The 23,130-nt window shown below is 39.4% G+C and overlaps 1 protein-coding gene across 3 annotated transcripts in view; it reads right to left on the minus strand.

Annotated features, from left to right (window-relative positions):
• The window catches only part of slc41a1 (solute carrier family 41 member 1), a 32,501-nt gene that overhangs the window by 4,623 nt on the left and 4,748 nt on the right, over window positions 1–23,130 (minus strand). For 2 of the 3 annotated variants that reach the window (XM_069171221.1, XM_069171311.1), the window contains exons 3-11: window positions 19,610–19,717; window positions 12,914–12,985; window positions 11,983–12,003; window positions 9,503–9,647; window positions 7,564–7,710; window positions 5,245–5,392; window positions 3,789–3,868; window positions 3,459–3,593; window positions 2,228–2,376 (exon numbers count right to left, since the gene is read on the minus strand). In XM_069171221.1, coding sequence (XP_069027322.1) covers window positions 2,228–2,376; window positions 3,459–3,593; window positions 3,789–3,868; window positions 5,245–5,392; window positions 7,564–7,710; window positions 9,503–9,647; window positions 11,983–12,003; window positions 12,914–12,985; window positions 19,610–19,717 — 1,005 coding nt within the window. The remainder of the gene's footprint in view (window positions 1–2,227; window positions 2,377–3,458; window positions 3,594–3,788; window positions 3,869–5,244; window positions 5,393–7,563; window positions 7,711–9,502; window positions 9,648–11,982; window positions 12,004–12,913; window positions 12,986–19,609; window positions 19,718–23,130) is intronic. The other variant, XM_069171401.1, reaches the window with a different exon arrangement.

Raw genomic sequence — 23,130 nt, forward strand, 5'->3', positions numbered from 1 at the left:
TGTAATTTTGGGCTCCAACAGTCTGACAACTTTTTAAAAATCATTGTTATCTCTATTACCATATGTGTGTAAGATAATGTGTGGGGACAGGGAGGGAAGATAGACTGTACTGTAAAACCTCTCCTATGGTTGGCTGGTCTGACTAAACGAATCAAACACTTTTTTTTGTGTTTTCATACATCTGACTAATAGAATAAAAAAAAAACAGATATCAATTGTCAAGCTCCCCGTTTACTATACATTTACACTGTATGTATTATGTCAAACTCTATGCAGAGACATACAAAGGGTATCAATGAAATAAATATTACAACCCAGTTTCTAAAAAAGTTGGGACGCTGTGGAAAATGTAAATAAAAACAGATTGTGATGATTATAAAAGACAACATATCAAATGTTGAAACTGGTTAGTTAAAAGGTTAGCACCTGGACTCTTATACTACAGCGCAGTGCTGTTGTAATATGTGCAGAAGGTGGTTTGGCATTGTTTTGCTGAAATAAACAAGTCATTCCCTGAAAAAGACATCTGAGCGGCAGCATATTGCACTAAAACCTGCATATATTGTTCGGCATTAATGGCGCCTTCCCAGATATGCAAGTTACAGATTTTCACTTCGCCTCAGTCCATCTTTAAAGAGCTTTAGCCCAGAGAAGGTGGAGGAGTTCATACATGTTTATACATGACTTATTCTTTGCATGGTAGTTTTAACCTGCATTTGTGGATGTAGCGATGAGCTGTGTTCACAGACAATGGTTTTCGGAAGTGTTCCTGATTCCATTCAGTGACTTCCACTGGAGAATTGAGACTGTTTTAATACAGCGCCGCCTGAGGGCCTGAAGATCAAGGCCCTCTAACACTGATTTTTGGCATTGTCCCTTGTGTCGAGATTTCTCTAGATTCTCAGAATCTTTTAATGATATTATGTACCATAGATGATTAAATCCCCATATTGTTTGCAATTTTACATTGAGGAACATTTGGCCTCATTCACTAACCGTTTTTAAAAATAAATTTCTTCTCAAAACCGACTTCCACAGTTTTTACGAAGATTCTGGCATTCACCAATGTTTTCTTATTTGGGGTGTTTTTCCTCGGTAACAACAAAATCTATGCACTAGAGAGCACACTTAAGCACATCGGAGTGCTGACATCTTTGTCCTAAATAATTGGTAAATGTGTTTGTCCTCAACTCTACACTTGTACAATATTATAGTATTTAGTCTAAGATGATATTTCTTTATAATTCATAATGCGAAAAAAAAAAGTTCATTACTTTACAAAGCATCATGGTTTGGAATAAACACGACACTAACACTATGATGACCGGACAACAGCTTTGCTTTCCAAGTTTGACAGCAGTGAATTAAATGTTAGTAATTGAAAATGTATTTAATTTTTACAGTGTGATACTTTATATATTATAAATAATCTCAAGAAGGAAACACATCACTAAAAGAAACATAGACGTTTCAGTGTTTTATTACTTTTTTAAATTTTTAATTAATTTCTTGAAGTGTCTCTGGGATTGTAACCAGTGTTGAGGCTGTCTGTCAGTGTTTGGACCGTTCGATCCTGGATGTCCAGGACCATCTAGATTACTAAACCAGATGTGTAGATGGAAAGGTAAAGAAATTGTTACCCCTTCATGTGTAATTTAATTACAATTCATTTGTAGTTAACCAGAGTGTCTTTTATATTTTATGGCTGAGATTGGCTGCTCCTTAATGATGCGCGTCAACTGCCCGATTAACATCTGATTCAACAGACAAAAGTCCTCTTTTCATATAATTAACTGAATCGGAATGTTGCATGAAAAAAAACCCAACTAGTTTTAATTATTTATGTAAATGGGTGAAATACATGGGACATCCACCAAACCTGCCTGTGGGATTTTGGACAGGTCTGTCCATGTGCGCTCTTCCCACTGAAGCTAAATAAATAGCTCGTCATTTGAGTTAGACGTGGTCGGAGCTGTCGGAGGCGTAAGGCCACTTAAAAGTTGATACCAAAATTGCAATACACCGGCCTATCTTCAATGACTCACCCCTGCTGCACTGTTTCGCCCATCTTGGTGCAAATGTGGAAAATCTGTCACCAAAATAGGAATGCGCTAGAGAATGCGTTGCGTCTGCGTTGCGTTGGGAACGAAAATAGGGCCAAGTGTCTCAACTTCTTTGGAAACGGGGTTGTACTTAGGATGCAAGTATGTGACAAATGCATTTATACCTGCAGTAGTGCAGCACCCAGGTAGAAGGTGATGAAGATGGGTGTCAGGGTGGTGTGACCTCCTCTCAAGGAATTGATGGTGTAGAGGAAGACGAGGTGACCCGGGGCGACCAGGAGGAAGAGCACACGGGCTGACCGAGAGTTCACAGCTGGAGGAGGAAGACAGAGAGGAACATTTACTAAAGACTGCTAAGATGTAACTTAGTTTGTTGCTTAGTTTGTGCTCTTTTATGACAGATGCTGGCCCTCAAAATATAGGATGGGAGGGACATGATGGAAAGATGGCTGGATCACAAGATAAAGCTGTATCGTTTGTAGGTTGTTGGCAGTTGTATTTTGAGTATTTGTAGTTGTTTTGTCTCTGTAGTTAAATTTTTTTTGTTGCTTTGTGTATTTTTAAAGTTATTTTTTTTGTCTTTTTATAGTTATACTGAGTCTCTTTGCAGTTGTTTTGTCTTTTTTGTTTGTTGTGCATTATGTCTTTAGTTTTGTGGGTCTGTAGTTGTTTTCTGGCATTGTATTTGCTTTTTGCCTTTGTAGTATTTTTTTCATTGTACAGTTACGGTGTCTCGTAGCTGTCGTTTGTCTCTAGTTGTTCTGTCTCTGCAGTTGTTTTTTGTGTCTCTGTCTTTGTTTTTTTTCTCTATACTTGTTTTGTGTTTCTGCAGTAAGTACTTGTTTCTTTGCAGTTGTTTTTTGTTTCATTGCAGTTGTTTTGTCGCTATAGTTATATTATGTCTCTTTGCAGTTGCTTTTTGTATCTTTGTAGTTATTTTATGTTTCTTTGTAGTTGTTTTTTGTTTTGTTGTAGTTGTTTTGTAAATTTAGTGGCATTAAGTCTTGGTAGTTATTTTTGTTTCGTTGTAGTTGTTTTGTGTCCATAGTTATATTGTATCTGTTTGCAGTTTTTGTTTTGTTTCTTTGTACAGTTGTTTTGTCTGTACAGTTGTATTGTGTTTCTTTGTAGTTGTTATTCATTGTAGTCAGTTTGCATCTATCTGTACTTTTTTTATGTGTATGTGATCATTTAAAATCTGCAGTAATTATGAAGTTGTTTGGCATGTTTTTGTTGTCAATTTTAAATAGAGGACCCATCATATACTCTCTGATCAGGTGGGTCCCTGGGCCTAGTGGGTCTGATCAGTAGACCATCCATGCATGGAAAGACCTATTTCTGAGATAAGGCGTGTACAGCAATGGTGGAACATTCCATAGCTGCCCAGTAACTTACTGGAGTCGAGGAAAGAGGTGCAGGGAGTAGGGCACTTTCTGGGGGTGAGGTTGGGATCCCCCATGGATAGACCGTTCATGTGGAGATAAGTGGAGATACGACTGGCCTGAACAGCAACCAGATTACCTCCCACACCTGGTACACACATAGATAGAAAACATGGAAACTTTAAAAATAACCTGAGTATTGATTAAAACCGATGTAGATACATGAATGCATTTAACTTCAAGTTCTGGCGTTGTCGAACATGAAATAAAGGATTCTACATTCTTCTTATACCAGTAATGGTTCAAAATCTACAATCTACTCTTAAATTTCATGACACCTCACCGTTAATAACTGGAGTGAAGACAGCCATGCCAGCAAAGTTTGGGTCGGTGACGGTCTTGTCAAGGATCAGACCACCAACACTGAAGGACAGAAAAGATTAAAAAAAAAAAACTGTTTATATTGCATGAAAATGGATATGATTATGAGAGAGGAAAAATTATCCCCACCCCTCAAATCTGTCTATGAAATAACTGTGATCAGGCAAGCATACAAAACACTGAAGGACCCATGACATATCTTATATTCTGAGTATAAACTATTACCCTGTGGAATACGTTAAATCCAGGAAATGCAACCTGCAAAATAGCCTGTGCCATTTTTCTATCAGTTGCACAGTTGTTTGTTTTGTTTCATATTGTTAAAAATGGCTGATAATGAATGCTGTACTCTGTAAATTGATCTATTTAATTTGGATGTCTACTTCAATGTAAGGACATTGCGACTCTTGCACATCAAGTTGTCGTCTTTTATTGTATTGTGTTGTATTTTAAACTGTTCTACAGCTTACTGGTCACCGTATAATATGCTTTATCATGTCGGACCAGGCATTTACAGGCATTTACTTGTTGTGTGTGTCTTTTCTTTAGTCATGAGTTCAGTCTTAGCTTAGTAGGAATTTGGGAGGCACTTTTAAACACACAACGTTTAAACTGTTTCAACTCTTATATAATATTATCTAACAGTGGTGCAGCACATCAGTGCCCAAAAGCTTTCAGGGGTCTATGCAGGACTTATAGTAGTAATAGTCAATTATCACTTGGGTTTATTTAAATTGACTGCTTCATGCTCAAAAGTTATCAAGGAAGAAGGAATGTTGGGAAATGCTAATTTGTTTGTTCAATGACTTTGCTTCCCTCAGCTAGAAACATTCCAAAAAAAAATAATTTAAGAACATAAACACAATTCATGTATATATTGTCTTGAAAGCAAATTCTTCTTCTTTTAAACAATAACATTCTGGGAAACATTAATAACTTGATATTGAAAACATTTTAAGAATTAGGGTATAATGTTCTGACAATGAAAATGTTTTCTTACTTACTTAACCCAAATTAGTTGAGATGTTCCACCATTTCTATTTCTTAGCATCACACAACTTTAACAGTATTTTGTAGCCCCTGCTCCAACTTTTTGGAAATATGCTGCTAGTATTAAATTCAAAAATAAGCAATTCTTTTTTTTTTTTTTTTTTTTTTATAAAACAATAACATTTCTAAGTTTCAACATTTGGTTTTGTCTAACCAAGTCTAATTTTAATTAAATATGAGTTTACATGATTTGCAAATCATTGCATTCTGTTTTTGTTTACATTTTACACAGCCTTTAAACTTTTTTGGAAACGAGGTTATATAAAAACCTGAATGTGTGTTGACAGGATGTGTACAGTATTGTATGTAAACTGTGTGTTGCAGTCTGTCTGATTAAATAAAGTTTAAATAAAGACAATGAGCCCTACCTGCTGATGGCCATGGCGATGATGACTGGCTCCCATCCGGAGTAGAGGACCTCTCTGGTGGATGGGATTTTCCTGGCTATTAGCACCCATAGGGGGCACAACGCCACAAACACCGCACACACCAGCGGGTTGGCATAGTCATTGTAATCTAAGTGGGAAGGAAAAAAACAGAGAAAGATGGATTCACAAACCACATGTTGGAAGGGTTATTATGAAGATATCTGTGGATGATTTCCACTCTCTGCTGAGAAGTCAAATATCCACGTGTCGGGAAACACCTAACTGTAGTGATTCTAGTGATTATATATTTGTATTGCCTACAGCGTTCGGGTTTATTGGCTTGAGTATAATTAGAAACAGTGAGTCAAATCTTCCATCCATCCATTATCTATACCCGCTTTATCCTGAACAGGGTCACGGGGGTCCTGGAGCCTATCCCAACTCACTTTGGGCAAAGGCAATTTGCCCAAAGTTGACCCTGGACAGGTCACCAGTCCATCACAGGGTGAGTCAAATCTTCAATATCCCAATATCTAGAAATTGTTAAATAATTGTTGTAATGTCTCTTTTTTCTTTGAAATATGTGAAATTCCATACTGTATTTGTAGTTTTTTTTGTGTGTGAAACACTTTGTAACCTGGTCACTGATTATATGTGGTAGACACATATTAGATGTTGTAAAGTCATGAAATATAAGAGCCTTGAACTGATGAGGACCGAACAGGGCTGGATTTGGACTGCCAATAAATGCCTGGTCTATCCTCTAGAAGGCAGTGTTACAGTTCAACTGACGCCGCAGGATACAAACCACCACAAACAACATTAAAGTTGACCGACTACTTATAAGACCTAGACACCAGCCGTGTTTGTGTGTCTGGGACAAAATATCCTAAATAAGCTCGATGGAGCCCCGGCTGTGGTGTTAAAATCAAGTAAGACTATAATGTGTGTTGACTGAGACAGACAGGCGTTACAGGATTACTCCGCACTCTGGTCAGGTTTGCCTGTCTGTGTTTGGTGTGGAAATGCTGGAGCAGTGGGGAGCTCAGTGAAGCTGGGTGTGTCACTGGTGAAGATACCATCATAGAGCAAACAGTAGAGCCAAATAGCTGTGGAGTTTCGCACCCTAAAACGCAGCAAGGTTAGGCGTGGGCGGCTTCATCCTTATTCACTGTAGAGCCACATTCCATATATTTTACACATGCTGCTCCCTTTTACAACATCAGTGAGAGCTTTTGAAGCTTCGTGACAAGTTTGGCAACTGCGGTACTATCACTGAATTGCTGGTGCACAAATTATGTTTGAAATGATTCTGTCTCTGATTGTTATCTGCAGTTACTACTGCATATAGAAGCTCACTTTAAATTAGTTGTGTATGCAGCCGACTGAAAAGGAATTGATCCGGTGTGCTCGAATGAGTATGTAAGGTGCTTAGGTCAAATGGCAGGTGTCCCTGGTTAAAGACCCTGGTAACACTTTACTTAAAGAGGTGTCCATAAAACTGACGTGACACCTGCCATGAACATGAAGGAGTCTTTATGAATGTGTATGACTGTTGTCATTTAGTGTCAATTATGTCATTTTTAATAAAATGTTGACATTGTTTGAGATAACAACGTATGACAACTTGACATTAACCAAGACGACATAACTTACATTACATAACATACATAAACCCTATATTTAAAGTTGGGGGTTAGGGATAGTTAGTTAAGTTGACATAACAAAGAAAATTGACAGGTAATGTATCGGTTGCTGTTAAGTAACAAAAACATCAAAGAAGTCACAAACAATGTTAACTTTGCATTAAAAGTTTCAGTTTGCAGTTTCAGGTGACTAAATTGTTTACTTTTGGCCCATTAATTGGAAATAGGCCAGGGTAAAATAAACCACAGGTATCTTTTAAGTAAAAGTATTCAAGTACAATCAAGCAAATGGGGTCTCTCTGGTTGTGTGTGCTGTATTGATACTTGTGTTACTGTACATGAGGCTTTGGGCTACAATAGATAAAATGCACTAATGTAGGTTTTTTGTGTTGGAAAACAAATACAATGTAATAAATTCAAATTCTGTTCTAAAATATACTATCAGATAATATCAGTACTGAATTTATAAAAAAATTGTATACAGTAAAAAAAAATCGAAGGCAGCAGTTAAATGAAAACAGTGACCAAGACCCCAGAGAGATTTGCAGATCATTTTTAACTATTAGATCAGCTGCAACTAATAATAATAGCTGAAAGATCAGAGGATATTAAAGACATGATGTTGGACACTTGTGTTAGCACTAATAAGCACCATTACTGTGACTTGTTTTACCTAGCTCCTTATAGAGTCCTGTGGAGATGCCGGCTAGCAGAGACAGGGTGATCAGGTCTCCCAAGCTTGCAGCAATGGGCGTAGCTACATTGTCAGGGTTGATGCCGACTTTTCTGGACGCGATGATCACTCCGATCATGATGAGACCTGTGGGATTTCAGGTCAGAAGCATCACAACATGGAAAACACCTGAAGCCACATTTGAAAATGTGATCGTTTATTTGCTATATGATGTTCTAAAGTGTAACATCATCAGTGTTAGTGGGTACTAAAGTTTTTTTTTTTTTTTTAATCTATTTTTATTCGATTTTCAGCTGAAAGTTTAGGATCAACATTCATTTTTGCTGGCGCAGCTCCAGAGATGGTAAAGTCATTCGATCCACCACTTTTGTCTAGACTGCAATATGTCAACAAATCAATTTTGTTTAAACATTCTTGGTCCCCAGAGGAAAAATCCTACTGATTCTGGTGGCCCCCTGTCTGACATGAGCATTGGATGTTTATAGAATTTATCTGCTGGACTGACAGTATAGTATATTTCAAACAGACATCCATGGTGCCCAGAAGATGAACGCTACATGTTTTAATTGAAATATTTCAACATCTGTTGGCTCCATTTCTGTGTAATTTGGTACAGGCAAAACAATTCCTTATCAAGTTGAACTGTCATCACTTTGGTAATCCCCTACACTTTTATCAGGCCAACATTTTTAATTGTCCAAAACTTCGGTTTCAGACCAATCACTCTGTGTGTCTTTCGTTGTACTTGGTCTAATATATTAGTATGCTAACACGCTAAACTATGATGGAAGGCGTAAACATTACACCTGTTTAACATTAGTATATTAGTGTTGTTATGGTCAAAAGTGTACAACAAATTTCAATTCTAAAAAAACATGGACAAGAGGAAATTCAAATTAATACTCATTTCCCTTCAACTAAGCAAAACAGCTTAGTTTTGAATATAGTTGGGTGATGTGAAAAAGTGGATGAATTGAAAGAGTACCGGTCAAACCTCGAAGAGTAACAAAGAATATAAGAAACATAATGGAAATAGACATTTCTATTAATTTCATGTATTACTTTGAGTACGATTACAGTTTCCTTATCGCTCTAAACAGATGTGATGTTTTTCCTTTTGTGAGACCAGCTCCACCAGTTAATTTAACATTAACGTTGATAATCACCACTATGCAGTTATATGCCTCTATCTAGCAGTCAAGTTGCAGTTTACATCCATGTCTGTCCAGTCTCATAAATATGGAGTGACGATTACACTGATCGACACGAAAAAAAAACGAGTCAAATTCCTTGTATGGCCAAGAGAGCAGTTTCTTATCGAGCATAGTTATAGCCTGGGCAGTAGACAAGGCTTCAATTATGGAAGTTGCCGCAAAGAAGATGCAAATTCTAAGGATACTTCACACATATCTTCAATCCAACCGCACTAAAGATCTTTGCAATCAGCACAGTTTCAAGGTGGACACCCAAAATGAGTGTCACTACTTCAGTATCTGACCAAATGTGAAATATGGTCACAGTCTCACCTTCTGTGAGAGTTATGGGGTTGAATAATGATCAGAAAAGTGTCTTTGCAAAACATTGTGATGTTACAGTTAAGTGTAACTCTTTTGGATATATAATGCCAGTAGTAGATATTGGTGTGAAATTTGATCAGAATTAGTGTGTGAATTCTTGAGTTATAACCACAAAATTAGTTTGTGAAGTCACAGTTACCTTTGGCCACCAGAGTTTAATCTGTTTATCTTTGAGTCCGATGTTTGTGCCAAACATTTAGCTGAAACTGAAGCTTCCATGAGTTGCAACTCAGGCTCACTATCTTTAGCCCTGCAAGTCAAACTCACATTAAACCCTGATGTGCCTGATCAGTGGATGTTTTCACTGTGAACATGCTGCACTTTCTGTATGGTGACTGTACCTAGCAGCAGGGAGGCGATGAAGGCGGTGGCCACGCTGGAGGCACACAACAGCACCGCGTGGCCCAACCTGAAGCGTCCCTCTGGGATCCAGCCAAAGATCACAGCAGCTATGGAGGCCAGGAACCCCACCACAGTGGCCTGGACCTGGACCCACACATAAATACACACACACACACACACACACACACACACACACACACACACACACACACACACACAGAGACAAATTAAAATGGTTCATGTCGCTATTGATTAAAGCAAACTCTAGATGGATGAGACTATGCTCTTACATCTGGACAACTTTTCAATCTGCACCCTGTCGATCTATAATCGATCTATAAATACAGTAATACTATATAATACACTGTCTCTAAACCAGGGGTCTCAAATCGGTCGCTTGCGAGCTTCTGGTGTTATGCCCCGTATAAGGGTGGCCAAGACATAACATCTTCCCCAGGTCCCAAGAAGCCAAAGGAATAAATGAATTGATATCAGCCAACAGCAATTTATTTACAATATTCATCAAGATAAAGTGGAGTGAACACAGAATATCTTTGGGGGGAGCTAAGGCCAAAACAAACAACAAAACAATTCTATCTTGATGAATAACTTTGATAACCTAAACCAAGATCAATAAAGGGAACACAAAGTCTTACCTCCCTATCTAACAGAAACAGGAGAAAACAGTGAAAGTAAATGGCAGCTCACCCCTACAAACTCCAACACCTAACTTAAGACCAAAAAGTACAGAAAATGGAAGCTGTGTGCTATGTGGCTGGTTGGCCTCTGAGGGAGATGGTAATTGCCTTGTGACAGAGCTGCATCATCTTTGGACTTTAAATAGCAGCATGTCATCAGCCCAGAGCCCAATTATTTGACACCTGTAATGAAGCAGGAAGTGAGACGCAGGAAGTAGAAATTTGCAAGAGTTGTAAACTGCAGGGAGCACGGTCGCAGCTGTGTGGCATCCGGTGTTTAATCCAAAGTAATCCTTCGTGTATGTTCCTCAGAAAGCAATGGCTGTAAGTGTTTTATATGTTGAATGATTAAGAATGGTGACTTTTATAAGCATTTCAACATTTTATATGAACATAGTAGCGTAATGTGTTATCGGTATATAACACGATCCTGCTACTCTCTCAATTGACCTTTATTAGTCTTCAGACATTTACCTGTTATGCAACTAGTGTTCAACAAGGTGAACATGAGGCTGTTTATATTAATGATACTCATATAGCAGTCGATTAAGACGTTTTTTGTATTTTCTTTTCTAGTTTCACTCCGATTCAATGTTGTCAAACTGACTTATTGTTGTATGAGGTCATCGAAGGAGCAAGCATGCACAGATTCCTTGCTCCTGAAAATAAGTTTGGCTGGCTGTTTATCTCTGTGAACACTTTGGAAGTAAAACACATGGAGAGAACAGTACAGCATTTATCACCGAAAAACGACAACACGACCACAGTAGTAACACTGGTTAATATGTGCATTGAGTATCAATTTGTTATTGTTCACAGTTACAGTGTCTGAAAGCAACTGGAGTAGGACATGACTACATGAGTAGCTCTCAGACACTTTCAATTTGCCAAAGTAGCTCTCAGAGGGAAAAAAGGTTGGAGACCCCTGCTCTAAACACACAGTGCCAGTAGTTTGTCACAACTATCCGATTACCACAATAAGTAATAGTTTCACCATATCAGCAGCTTCAGTGTTAACTGTCTTTGAGCACCAGTGTGACCCAATGAGAGAGCACCATGACCCAGAATAGGAGGTTGTGTCGGTACCTGGACAGCTCTGGTTTAAAGTGTTCCAGGAACTATGGACCCACCAAATATTACATATAACACAAGCCCACATCAAATGGCAGATCGTCGGGAGAGAGGGCTGCTTCGCGGAGACCAAAAGAACCGCTTATTTTTGGAAATGAAAAACATTTCCAGCTGGTTTGCCATCAGGGACAGGGCCAACATCTCATTCTGGAAAGATTATTTGCACATAATCTTATTTACTGTATGAACAGTAACTGCACTGTGAAACAACAGAAGCTGATGAGGAGTGATGCTGCCTGGCTGCAGTGAGTGGACGGACATTAAGTGTACACCACATGCTTGACTGACATCTCTCTGATTCTTTGTTAAGGTGGGGCAGTTTACAACTTCGTCCTTCTGAGGGTGCGGTCAGACCAGACAATAAGTGGGATCACCTACGCAAGTGTGCTTGCTGTTCCAAAAAATGTTTGCTCACTGTGTTTACTTTACACAAAGTGCACTTACACCACCCAGCTGTTTCAGGTAACTTGACTCTTTGAAGTGTCATATGAAAGAGAAACTGAGTTTCATTCATCAGTTTTAAGAAGAATAGAAGAAGCCTTACTATTTGTTCGTGTCTGACTGTAATCAGGTTTTCATGTTTGTTTGTTTTGTGCAGGATTTCCGGGAACAAAATCATGCTACTGTCACTTATGATGCATTCCATTTACCTTTGACATCTGATACTGAAGCTGGGAATAACGTCACAGCCAAGTTTATTGCACTCCAGTACAACAAGAAAAGCCAGATTATCCTTTGTTAGCAGAACAGTTGATAAAAACGCATTACGAAGAATGAGTATATAAACACCAGAGCAACATGTCGATAGATAGCTGTTAGACTGTACTGTATGACCAGTAACAATGATTTAATGAGACAAAGGTGTTAATAAACAGTATCACGACAGCTTTCACTCCTGCTAATGTAAGGAGCAGCATTCTTGGATTTTGAAATCAAGGTTGTTGAGGTTCATCCGACTTTCTGAGTAAGAAATCTGACTTCAGAGGGTGGTTGGGTTGAGACTTTCCACTGTGAACTTGGAGATTCTGATTTAGCAGTTCAAATGGCATGCACCCTTGACCTGACTTCACTAAGCTTTGTTGTTTTGGTTTGACTGACTGTCTCCTGTATTAATGTATATTAATGTCAAGCACATAGACCTTTTCACTGTTACAAACGTGACACTTTCTGCAGCTGTTTCATATTAAAAGCCATCTAGCATTTTAGAAGACAGAAACCTTTCATTTCTTAGCAAGACCTTTAGTTTGAAACATTTGCAGGAACGTGTTGTGAGGGAATATAGACATACAGTATGTCTGTGAATGTAAACGTGCCACCATAGTAAACGGTGGTTACACAACCTTAGAAACAGCTACAACTTAACCGTGCATCACGGGTGCACTCTGGTACTTAAATAAACATCACTATACCTGTGGTAATGCAGTATTTGTACATTATTGTCTCATTATGATACTCATCATTCATCTACCACTGATGTGTCCACCGATTTGAAGCATGTGTAAACTAATGATCTGGTTCTGCTTTGTTGTAAGTGTGCTCAAATATGCTCCATGACACCAGATAAACAATGGCTGCAATTACCTGGATGAGGGCCAAGTTCCCCATAATCATCTTCCACATGTCCTTGGCTGTGTCCATCTGACCAATATTTGCCTGAAAGACACAAACACACATCATTATCATATTTGTGTTAGTGTGTGTGTGTGTGTGTGTGTGTGTGTGTGTCTGGGGGGGGGGGGGGGGGGGTAGAGCGTGGGCACATGTTGTTGCCTCTTGGTCCCATCAGAACAATAAGATGTCAGTTCTCAGGACAAAGACATTCTGATCTGATCCCCCACCCTGCGGCCGACTCCACTTATCTCATTTGTCCTCTTTCACACACACACACACACACACACACACACACACACACACACACACACACACACACACACACACACACACACACACACACACACACACACACACACACACACACACACAGATGGTCTCAAGCTTCAAGTGGCTGTAACTACAGTGGGCTACTGTGTGTCTAGAGCAATGATCTTAATGCCCATCCTCAGTGAGAGGACACAAACAGACAATCTCCTCTTCCTTTCTGTCCTCTATCATTTACATAGGCAGAGGGACGAGAGACATCTGGACACATGAAAACTGATTGCGACAATATCTGCTTTATGCTTGGGTTTAATATACCAGTGGAAGAAGAATTAATTCCTAATTCCTACATGGTCGCACTTTTAATATATGACCAATCTAGGCTCCTCACATCCTCTGGCTGTTTTTATTTAGCTGTTCTAAAAAGCAGAACAAAAAACTTTGGTGATGCTGCTTTCAGCCTAGACGTGTGAGCCACTGGAACAGCCTTTCAAAGTGTTGACATTTCTAAAGTATGTTTAGCCTGGCTTTTATGTAATGTCTTCAAATTGTATGGTTCCAAATGCTTTTATTGCTCAAATTTTTTTTTTTTAAATTAACATTTTCCTGGTTTTGTAATATATGTAATGCCCTTTATTGTTCGTTTTGTCTTTAACCACCTGCCTATTTTATAGTATATTGCTGAACTATTCCATTAATTCCTCTAAAGAAAGTTGCAATGCATCTTTTTCCTCTTAAAACTATTATAGTATTTTATTATTTTGTAATCAAGTATTAAGTAATTCGTTTTAGCTGACTTGACTATAATCCTTTACTATTTCATAAAAAAGAAGAGTCAAAATTTACAAATGCAACTTTAAGCATTAGAGACACTAAGGTAGGGCGAAACATTGAAGGTGCGCCATGCTGTAGCACTGTATAGACTACAATCAACCATTATGCCTATCATACATACATGGTAACAAACTAATGTTAAAAGTATTTGTTTTAAAGAGCACCAAAGCCTGGAACTGAATAATAATGAAGAGCCACAACGGGATTTGTGTCCATGACTGAGTGTTAATGTGTGTAATATATTTCTTCATCTGACACTTTGCACTTTCAAGCACCATCCAACATATCTGGCGGTATGTCAAGCCTCATGTTTGTAGACCTATGCGTCAACTTCTCGACCTTCAGCGCTATGTAAGCATGTGACCAGATGTCTGCTGCTATGGCAGTCATGCTGTCACTTTGAGAGGGCAGACTGCCACAAATACTGATAAGGTTTAAGGCAGACAGATAAGAGAAAGGGCAACCATGAACTCCACATGCAACGGAAGTCATCAAGTTGTTTTCAAAGACAGATTTTGGCTATATAACCTGTCAGTTATATATTAATGTAATTAAGGTTGAAAGGCTTTTGCAATTTCTGACAAAATTGCCTTTGGGAGCAATATGTAAACTGATCTAGAGCGCAGATGAGCCTAAGCAATTCACAGAAACCTAGCCTGGTGTTATGTGATGATCTGTGATAACGATGCCAAAGACTGAACTTTCTGACTATGTGTGTGTGTGTGCGTGCGTGTGTGCGCGTGTGTGTGTGTGTGTGTGTGTGTGTGTGTGTGTGTGTGTGTGTGGGCAGCTGGATTTGTGGTGTTTGGATCATCACAGAGACGTTGATTTATGGATGACATAAAATGCACGAGAGGCTGAAATACCTTGGAATTCACAAGCATAGCTAAATTTTTCAACCACATTCACTTTCAGTCATTAACTGTGGAGCAAATCTGCTGTTTACAACATTGGAACCTGAAAATATGTGGAGAGTATGTTCAACATTTTATTACAAATAAAATTAGGATAAAGTAGACTTTTGTAGCTGTTGTAATCTCCGATTATCCAGTTGCTGAAGTTAATCCACCATAAATCATGATCCAAATACAATGAATCAATTAGGCTCAATAACACGAGAAGGGATGAGACGGTCTGACAAAACAGCTGCTTATTTCCTTTAATCAACTCAGTAAAATACTGAAAGACAAACAGGTTAAAAAAGACCAATGCAAAAAAATGCAAAAGGAAACGCGGTCATGTGAACTGAAAACTCCTACGGCCTGCCAGTACTAGGGATTACATTATTTTTTTCAGTAATAAGCACATTAGGAAATTTACAGTGGTCTTAATCTGCTCATAATTAGCGGCGGCATGGAAAGAAACGTGGTCCTGCTGGGGGCAGCCAGCAGAGAGCTTACAGTAATGTCTCAGGACAAGCACTGGACTCTGGCCTACTTTGTGACAATGGATGTGAGAATCCTTTTGTGATGAACTAAAAACTGCACTTTCAAGTCTAACAGGGGCTGAAAATATAATTTTCAACTTGCCTTTCACAATAAAAGCCCAAAGAGAAAACAAACAGACTCAAAAAGTTGAATGTATTATATTGACGTTGTTTTTTGTCATATAGCTCCATGTAAAATCAATATAATATTTTGAAGTAATAATTTTGTAAGCGGCAATTCAGTCTTATTAGTTTGAATGCGGACATTCAATAAATATTGACAAATGTTTCAATAAGTGTTGAAGCTCTGCTACAATATTGTTTAATCAACTTCAGAATCTGACATATACCATCACACGCTGCACTCTGAATTATTATGGAAACAACACGGAAGTGTGCAGTGTGTAGGATATAGATGGATATATTGGAAGAAATAGAATATAATTTTTATAATTATGTTTTTGCTGCTGTATTTTCACCTGACACTGTAAATGATTCAGTCCCTCCAAGATTTCGTGGCGTGTTTTTGTGATTGTTGGTAATTAAAAATGCTTGACTTTACAGTGGATTTTAAGTAATATAAAAAGTGTATTATATAATCACTTCCTTTGATAATAATCTTTTTTTTCGTATCTTTTTTTTCTTTTTTTTTCTTGTTGCACTTAGAGAACCAAAGGACTCTAAGTTACAAAACATTCATAAAGGTGACGTAGCTTTACAAAACAGACAGACATTCAGGACTGTTATATAGAATACAGAGGCTAAATCTGCAGTAAAAATAAGAGCCTTAAATACTATTTAATGACTATTAATTCAACACATTGCCCTACTGTATGCACAAAACAAAAAGTGCGGTCTCTTACAACTTGAAGTGTTCATAAAACTAATCAAACATACAGTATTCCTCATTCCAATGATAAGACCACATTTCCCACAAACCCCGTCACTCAAGTTCTTTTCCACTTGTTCTGGTTTTCACAAGTAGCTGGCACGCAGCTTGTTTCAGTGATGAAAGGAGAGGGACCTGAGCTGTGCTGATTGTAAATGATGAGTTTATTCTGGTCGTAAAATGAGTTTTGCTTGGAAAGACTCCTTTATGTCATAATATTTTAGGCAGAGTTTCTGTTAAGGACATTCGCAGGAATTATGAAAAATTGCAAGCTCACGTAAATTTTGCAGAGATTGCTTGAATTTCAGTTTGAATTTCACAGCCACCATAGATTGTTCAGCACGCTTGGAAGGGGCAATTTGCAACCTCATCGTTAGATGCCACAAAATCCTACACGCAGCTCCTTTCAGTAACATGGCTGACACACACTATCTGCTGTTTGGAATTAAAAGATTATTCAACAAAAAAAAAGTTGGGACAGGGTAAAGGAAAGACTGGAAAAGTTGTGTTACGCTAAAAGAAACACATGGTGAAACATCTCATAACTAATAAGGTTAACTGGCAACAGGCCAGTAGTACAATTTGGTATGAAAAAAGCAGAGTCTCTCAGCAGTGAAGAGAAGTGGGAGGAGTTCACTATTCTGTGAAAGACTGTCAGCAAATTGTGCAACAATTTAGAATAATGTGCTTCAATGTAAAATTACAATGAATTTGTGGATTTCATCGTCTTTAGTACATAATATCCTTAAAAGATTTTGAGAATCTGGAGAAATCTGCACGTAAAGGAAAAGGCCAAAAACAAAGATGGCCGTGATCTTTGGGCTGTCAGAGGGCACTGCATTAAAAACAGCCATATTTCTGTTGTGGAAATTGCTGCATGGGCTCAGAAACACTTCTGAAAACCATTGTGGACAGTTTATTGCTGCATCCACAAATGCTGGTTAAAACTATACCATGCAAAGAAGAAACCAAGCACTCGATCCAGAAACAACGCTGCCTTCTTTGGACCAGCAATCATTTCAAATGGACTGAGGCAAAATGGAAAACTGTTCTGTGTTGTTACCAAATAAATTTTTTTTTAATTATTTTTGAAAATTATAGATGTTGGGTCTTCTGGGCAAAAAAGGTTGTTATGAGCGCACAGTTGAAAAGTCAGCATCTGTGATGGTATAGGGAGGCATTAGTGCACATGGCATTGGTAGCTTGCACGTATGTGAAGGCACCATTAATGCTGAACGACATATACAGGGTTTGGAGCAGCGTATGCTGCCACCCAGACAATGTCTTTTTCAGGGAAGGCCATGCTTATTTCAGCAAGACAATGCCAAACCGTTTTCTGCACGCACAACCACAGCATGGCTTCATCATAGAAGACTTCAGGTACTAAACTGGCCTGCCTGCAGTCCAGACCTGTCACCGATTAAAAACATTTGGTGCATTGTAAAATGAAAAATTTGACATAAGAGACCCCCGAACTGTTAAGCATCTGAAATCCTATTAAGGCAACAGTGAGACAACAGTTCACTTTCAAAACTCCAGCAACTGGTCTCCTCAGTTCTTAAACATTTACAGAGTATTGTTAAAAGAGGAAGTGATGCAACACAATGGTAAACATGCACCTATCCCCACTTTTTTCAAACATGATGTTGGCCTCAAATTCAAAAGGAGCATATATGTTTCATAAAACAATAACATTTCTCAGGTTCAACATTTGATATGTTGTCTTTGGTCTAATTTGAATTAAATATGACTTTATAGGATTTGCAAATCATTGCATTCTGTGTTTATGTACACTTTACAGAGTCCCAACTTTTTTGTAAATGGGGTATAAAATGATGCCCTAACCATTGTACTACTAGTTGATACCAAAAGGATTTAGAAATTTAGCTGTAACTTGGAGTCAAAGGGATTAGGCTACTGTGGAAAGTTTCCAAGACAACACATGTATGTACAGTATCTGATCTCTGTGTTTGCTTGTTTTGTGACTTGGAAACTGTTAGGCTATGTCTGCATGTGTACTTAGGAATATTATTGTCAATGAGTAGTCTATGTACTGGGTGGGCCGTTGTTTGCAGTGCTAATCAGCTTTGTTACCTGTTTTCCTCAGGCCAGTGGAAATAATGTGAGGATTGGTGTGCTTAAGAGCAACACTGGGCTAAATCATGGGCGTGCTGTGAACCTGGGGTTGGCAATGCTGTCAGGTCACCACTCAGGTTGTATCATGGACAATGGTAGTCTGAGCTCAGGCAGAGCTGTTAAAGCCCAGAGCTCAGTGGAGCAAACACTGACTGATGTTAGATTTACCTTTAGCATCTAAAGGTACTTGCGGCATCCCTTCACCTTGACTAACACAGCATATCAGGGCTCTGCAGTGCAAGTAAATCACTCGCATATGCAACTAAAAATAGCTTTGTGTGGGTTGGAAAAATAATTTAGAAGCACAGTGTGCGAGTAAAGGTGACAAACCTCCCATAATCTCTTGTTACAAATGTAATGTAGCCTATCAGCTGAACACCAGACAACTGATATTAATCTTGAGTGAAGTGTGAAGTGATGACAGTGGCTGCAGTCAGACACTGCCCGACGGCCCACTAACAGTGACGCTAAGTGTGACGCTGAATGGTGGTATGGATTATTGCACAGATGTGTGTCCCTTGGTAAATGCTCACCAGTGAGAATTTTTCTTTTTAATTGTTTTAAAAAGCTTTGTCAATATTTTAAGACCCATGCCTTGTGTTAGTAGATACTAAAATCTTCCACTTCCATAGACCTCCATTTTCGCAACATAATTGGACGCAAAGAGAAGAAGCAAAAACACAGATGCGTGTGCAGTATAAATATGTATATATATTTATTTTTTTTGCTAAGAAACTGTGTTACTTGAACATTTTTAACTGTGATCCTACATTTCTTTGCGTTTTCATGTGCTCCTTGGGAAAACGGTTAGCATTGTGCCCTGCATATAACTGAAAACAACGTGGATATTGAGTTAAATCTTACACAGATTCTTTCAGGGACTATGTGAGAATCAATGCCACAAAATCATATAATACAATAGAAGAGAATTCAATCTGTCACGTACTGTAAATTTGGTACTCTGGTATGGGAAGAGAGGGATAAAGGTAACACACGGACAATCCCATACAGTCTCAAAAACTAACACACACACACACACACACACACACACACACACACACACACACACACACACACACACACACACACACACACACACACATTAGTTTCTTACCGCTGTTGAAAGTCTGGAGGCCAGTGTCATCTCCAAGTTGCCTTTGAGCCCCAGCAGTGCTGGAACCAGGATGAACACCTCTGACACCTCCGTAAACACCGTCCAGTGCTGCAATGACAAGACTGCACTATCAGTAACAAAAAATCAATACAGTGAATACATGAAATGGTATTCATATAGACACTGTTGCCTACATAGATGGGCTTTAGTTGTAGTTGGGGGAGGGGGGGGGGGGCAGAGTGTCTCTGGGTTTCTGCAACTTTCTTTGAATATTGATTCAGTGGTGAAACCAGACCTGTATGATGGAGCAGATAGTCTGGTCTCTTTGGACCTTTCACACAATTTATCATGCCACCTATCCTTCAACAAGAACAAGGTGAGTGGGACTTCATGCTGAAATGATGTATCACTCTCCTCTTCTAGGTTCATCCACCTGATAGGCCTGGCTTGCTAGCTCATACTTTAGCATAAAAAAAAGCAAGATTTTGCTGTATATGCTACTCCAACAACCAAATACATAGCCTGAAACAAATTCAGCCAGGAGCTACACCAGCTAAATCTAGAGAAAAACTTGCAGGGTGGTGGGCTTACCAGAATTTCAATTAACATTTCGCATGCACAAGAGAAAGTCTCTGCTCAGCTGCATATGTATCCAATAGATGGCCTAGAATTAAACAAATAGCTGGTGTTATTAGGCCCGACCCTCGATAACCTCCTCCTTGGCTGCTGGCCAGCCCTGGAGAGGTGGGATCCATGCGAGTCCCGGGGCTTGTCACTGTAGTGAATTACTGCCTCCATTAGACTTCATGCTGTGAGTGCAGGTTTAGGGTCTACTGTGGCCAGAAAAAAAGCTATTGCTGAGGCTGAGGCTATCGATCTAGCTCCAGTAAAAGTGCTTATCTTTGGGGCCGGTCTCGCAGGCCCCCAGCACTTGCAGTCCAGCGTACCCCAAGCTGGATCAATATTCACTGAGGCTGACACAGTTTAGAAAAGAGAAGAAGAGGGAAAACTGGACGAGAGGTGGTAAACAGAGGAGCAGCTAACGCTGACGCTACATACGAGCACTGTTGGGCTGCATTTCTCATACAAGCAAACTCTCCATTTCTGTTACACAGGGTTGCTACCTCCAAATGTACAAGATAAAATGTTCCATTTAGAATTCAGTATGAGTTGTATCAATACGTATGGCACCGAATGATGAGAGAAACTCCCTTTCTCTGTTCCCTTAGTAGTTCTCAGGCAAAGCAGAGCCCCTTTCCAATAGCAAGGCCTTCGGCTTGGCTCACTGCCCCCTGCCAGTCCAGCAGCCTTGTGAGCATCTCTGTGAGCACTCCTCTCTTCTTTCACAGCCGCATGTTTTCAAGCCTTCTCTCTCTCTCTACTTCTGTCTCACTGCCCTATCTCCCTCTTTGCCTCCCCTGTGGTGATATATGTTGTTGTCTCCATGGAAGACTGGCTCTGAGCCAAACAAGCCCTTCCTCCTCGGTTCTAGGAACTGTACTGGACAACCCCAGTACCTCTGTGTACAGACCTATAGGAGCTCTGGTATGCAAGCCCCACCGGGGGTCGGGTTGCCCAGTTGAGTAACACGGCCCCATTTTATTTGTGATAACTGTACTCGCTGTACTGAGTAGGAAACTGAACCTTGATAGCGTCAATGCAACACCAGCAGCGTCACAGAAAATACACCAAGTGGTGGTGGTTTCATTTTTCTGGTGCTGCAGCATGGACTGTCCAGCTTCATGTGCAAACACATACATGCAGGTTCAAAGTGACATAGCTGTGGTCAAAATATAAGGGCACATGGGAATCCAGCCGAGGATGAACATCAGCAACAGAAGAAGACCCTATTACCCTGAAATGGATGAACAAAGCAGAATGGTTTTGGCGAAGATTAGGTAGTTTTTGTCTTGGGGGTTAAGGAGAGTTGAAATTTCCTTGAGTCGCTAAAATGTGTAAGACTTCTCAGACACAAAGTTATCATAAGAAGCACTGAAGCTCCCTCAAAAAGCTGATCAAACTTTAAACTAAGTCCTGAAGAAACCTGAGACCTGTGCTGGGTGCATCCTCAGACCCGATGAAGATGGAATGAGGGTAAAGTCTAAACTATTTGACCAGTGAGAGAACAAATAATCAACCTGGGACTTTTTCCTAGGGATTCTTGACAGTGAAAGATTAGCCAGGACTTGGGGCAACACAAAAGTACTCTAACCTGCTAATCCTTTCAGCCTCTGTCACTCACATCCAAACCAAGTAGCTGTCTGGGCTATTGTCAAGGTTTTAAAACTGTGAGAAGACATGTTGTTAATGATTGTCAGGACATTAAGATCATGAGCAAATGGAAAAAACTGAACCAAAACGAGCAGATTATCTAAGACAAGCAGTTAATTAGCGCAACAGGAGATGCCGACGGTATGGTGTCATTAAATATTTTGAAAAACATACTTGATTTGTGTTCTTAAATCACATATTTCAATCTTTAAGTGGCATTATTGAGACAACTCCTGGAAGAAATAGAACAGAATTATGTACATTTGAGCACAAGCTGATGCAACTTTTTCCAGCAGTGCGATGGTATGAAGCCAGTAGTTTAAAACATGATTTAGTTTCAGGGAATTAAGCCCATGTTTTGATTCCGGAACGGCTCCTGAGTGAAAAGGAGGCAAGTGGCTGTGGTTGGACCGAAATGGTATTGGGTAAGCAGTGAGGGCTTGGCTGGTGTAAAATCTTTGTTGTACGATTTCCTGTTTACTGGTGCCTGTATTTTTAGACTGTTTTTAAGGCTGAAGCTGTGTCCTACTTCTTTTCTGTATTTTGGTGTTTAACAGACACCGCAGTCCAGGACAGATGGCTAAACTCGGAAGCAGACATACACACACACACACGCACACACACACACACACACACACACACACACACACTGATGTTTATGATAATATACTGTGCAAACATTTTGGGGATTTTTGCATTCTTGGTTTTTAGTTTTTGGAAATGAGGGACCCATCACAACTTTTTTTATGACTTAAAAGCACTCATTTGATCTTTGACTCTGGCATTACCATGAAAACTACACTATATGACCTTTACAAACCACATGTAACCAGTCCAACTGAGCCGGTCACCCTCAAAGTTTCTGGCCCTGGCAGTAAGAGACTGACAGTTTTAGGTCATTCTGCTGCCAAGTCACTGAGCAGAACTATGCAGACGTCTCACTCCTCTATATACCAGCCTGGACAGTCCTTTCTGGGCCAACCTCGTGTGGGAATAAGGCCAGAAGCTGTGTATGTGTGTGTGGTTGTATGTGTGTGTGTGTGCTGTGTGTGTGTGTGTGTGTGTGCTGTAGATAGTTAAAGTGACCAATGTTAACGAGGTCACATTTCAGAGAGGCCTTATAGAAAGCAATCAAAAAAAGCTAAGTCATGCACCAGCTCAAGACTTAGAAACTCAGGCCAGGGAGACACAGGAACTAAAGGCGAGAGCATGTTACAGTTTTCAAGCTCACTTTTAGCAGAGGAACTGGT

The sequence above is a fragment of the Embiotoca jacksoni genome, unplaced genomic scaffold (assembly GCF_022577435.1).
Source record: "Embiotoca jacksoni isolate LCO1_2020_lvr unplaced genomic scaffold, fEmbJac1.0.p SCAF_1, whole genome shotgun sequence".
NCBI classification, from domain to species: Eukaryota; Metazoa; Chordata; class Actinopteri; family Embiotocidae; genus Embiotoca; species Embiotoca jacksoni.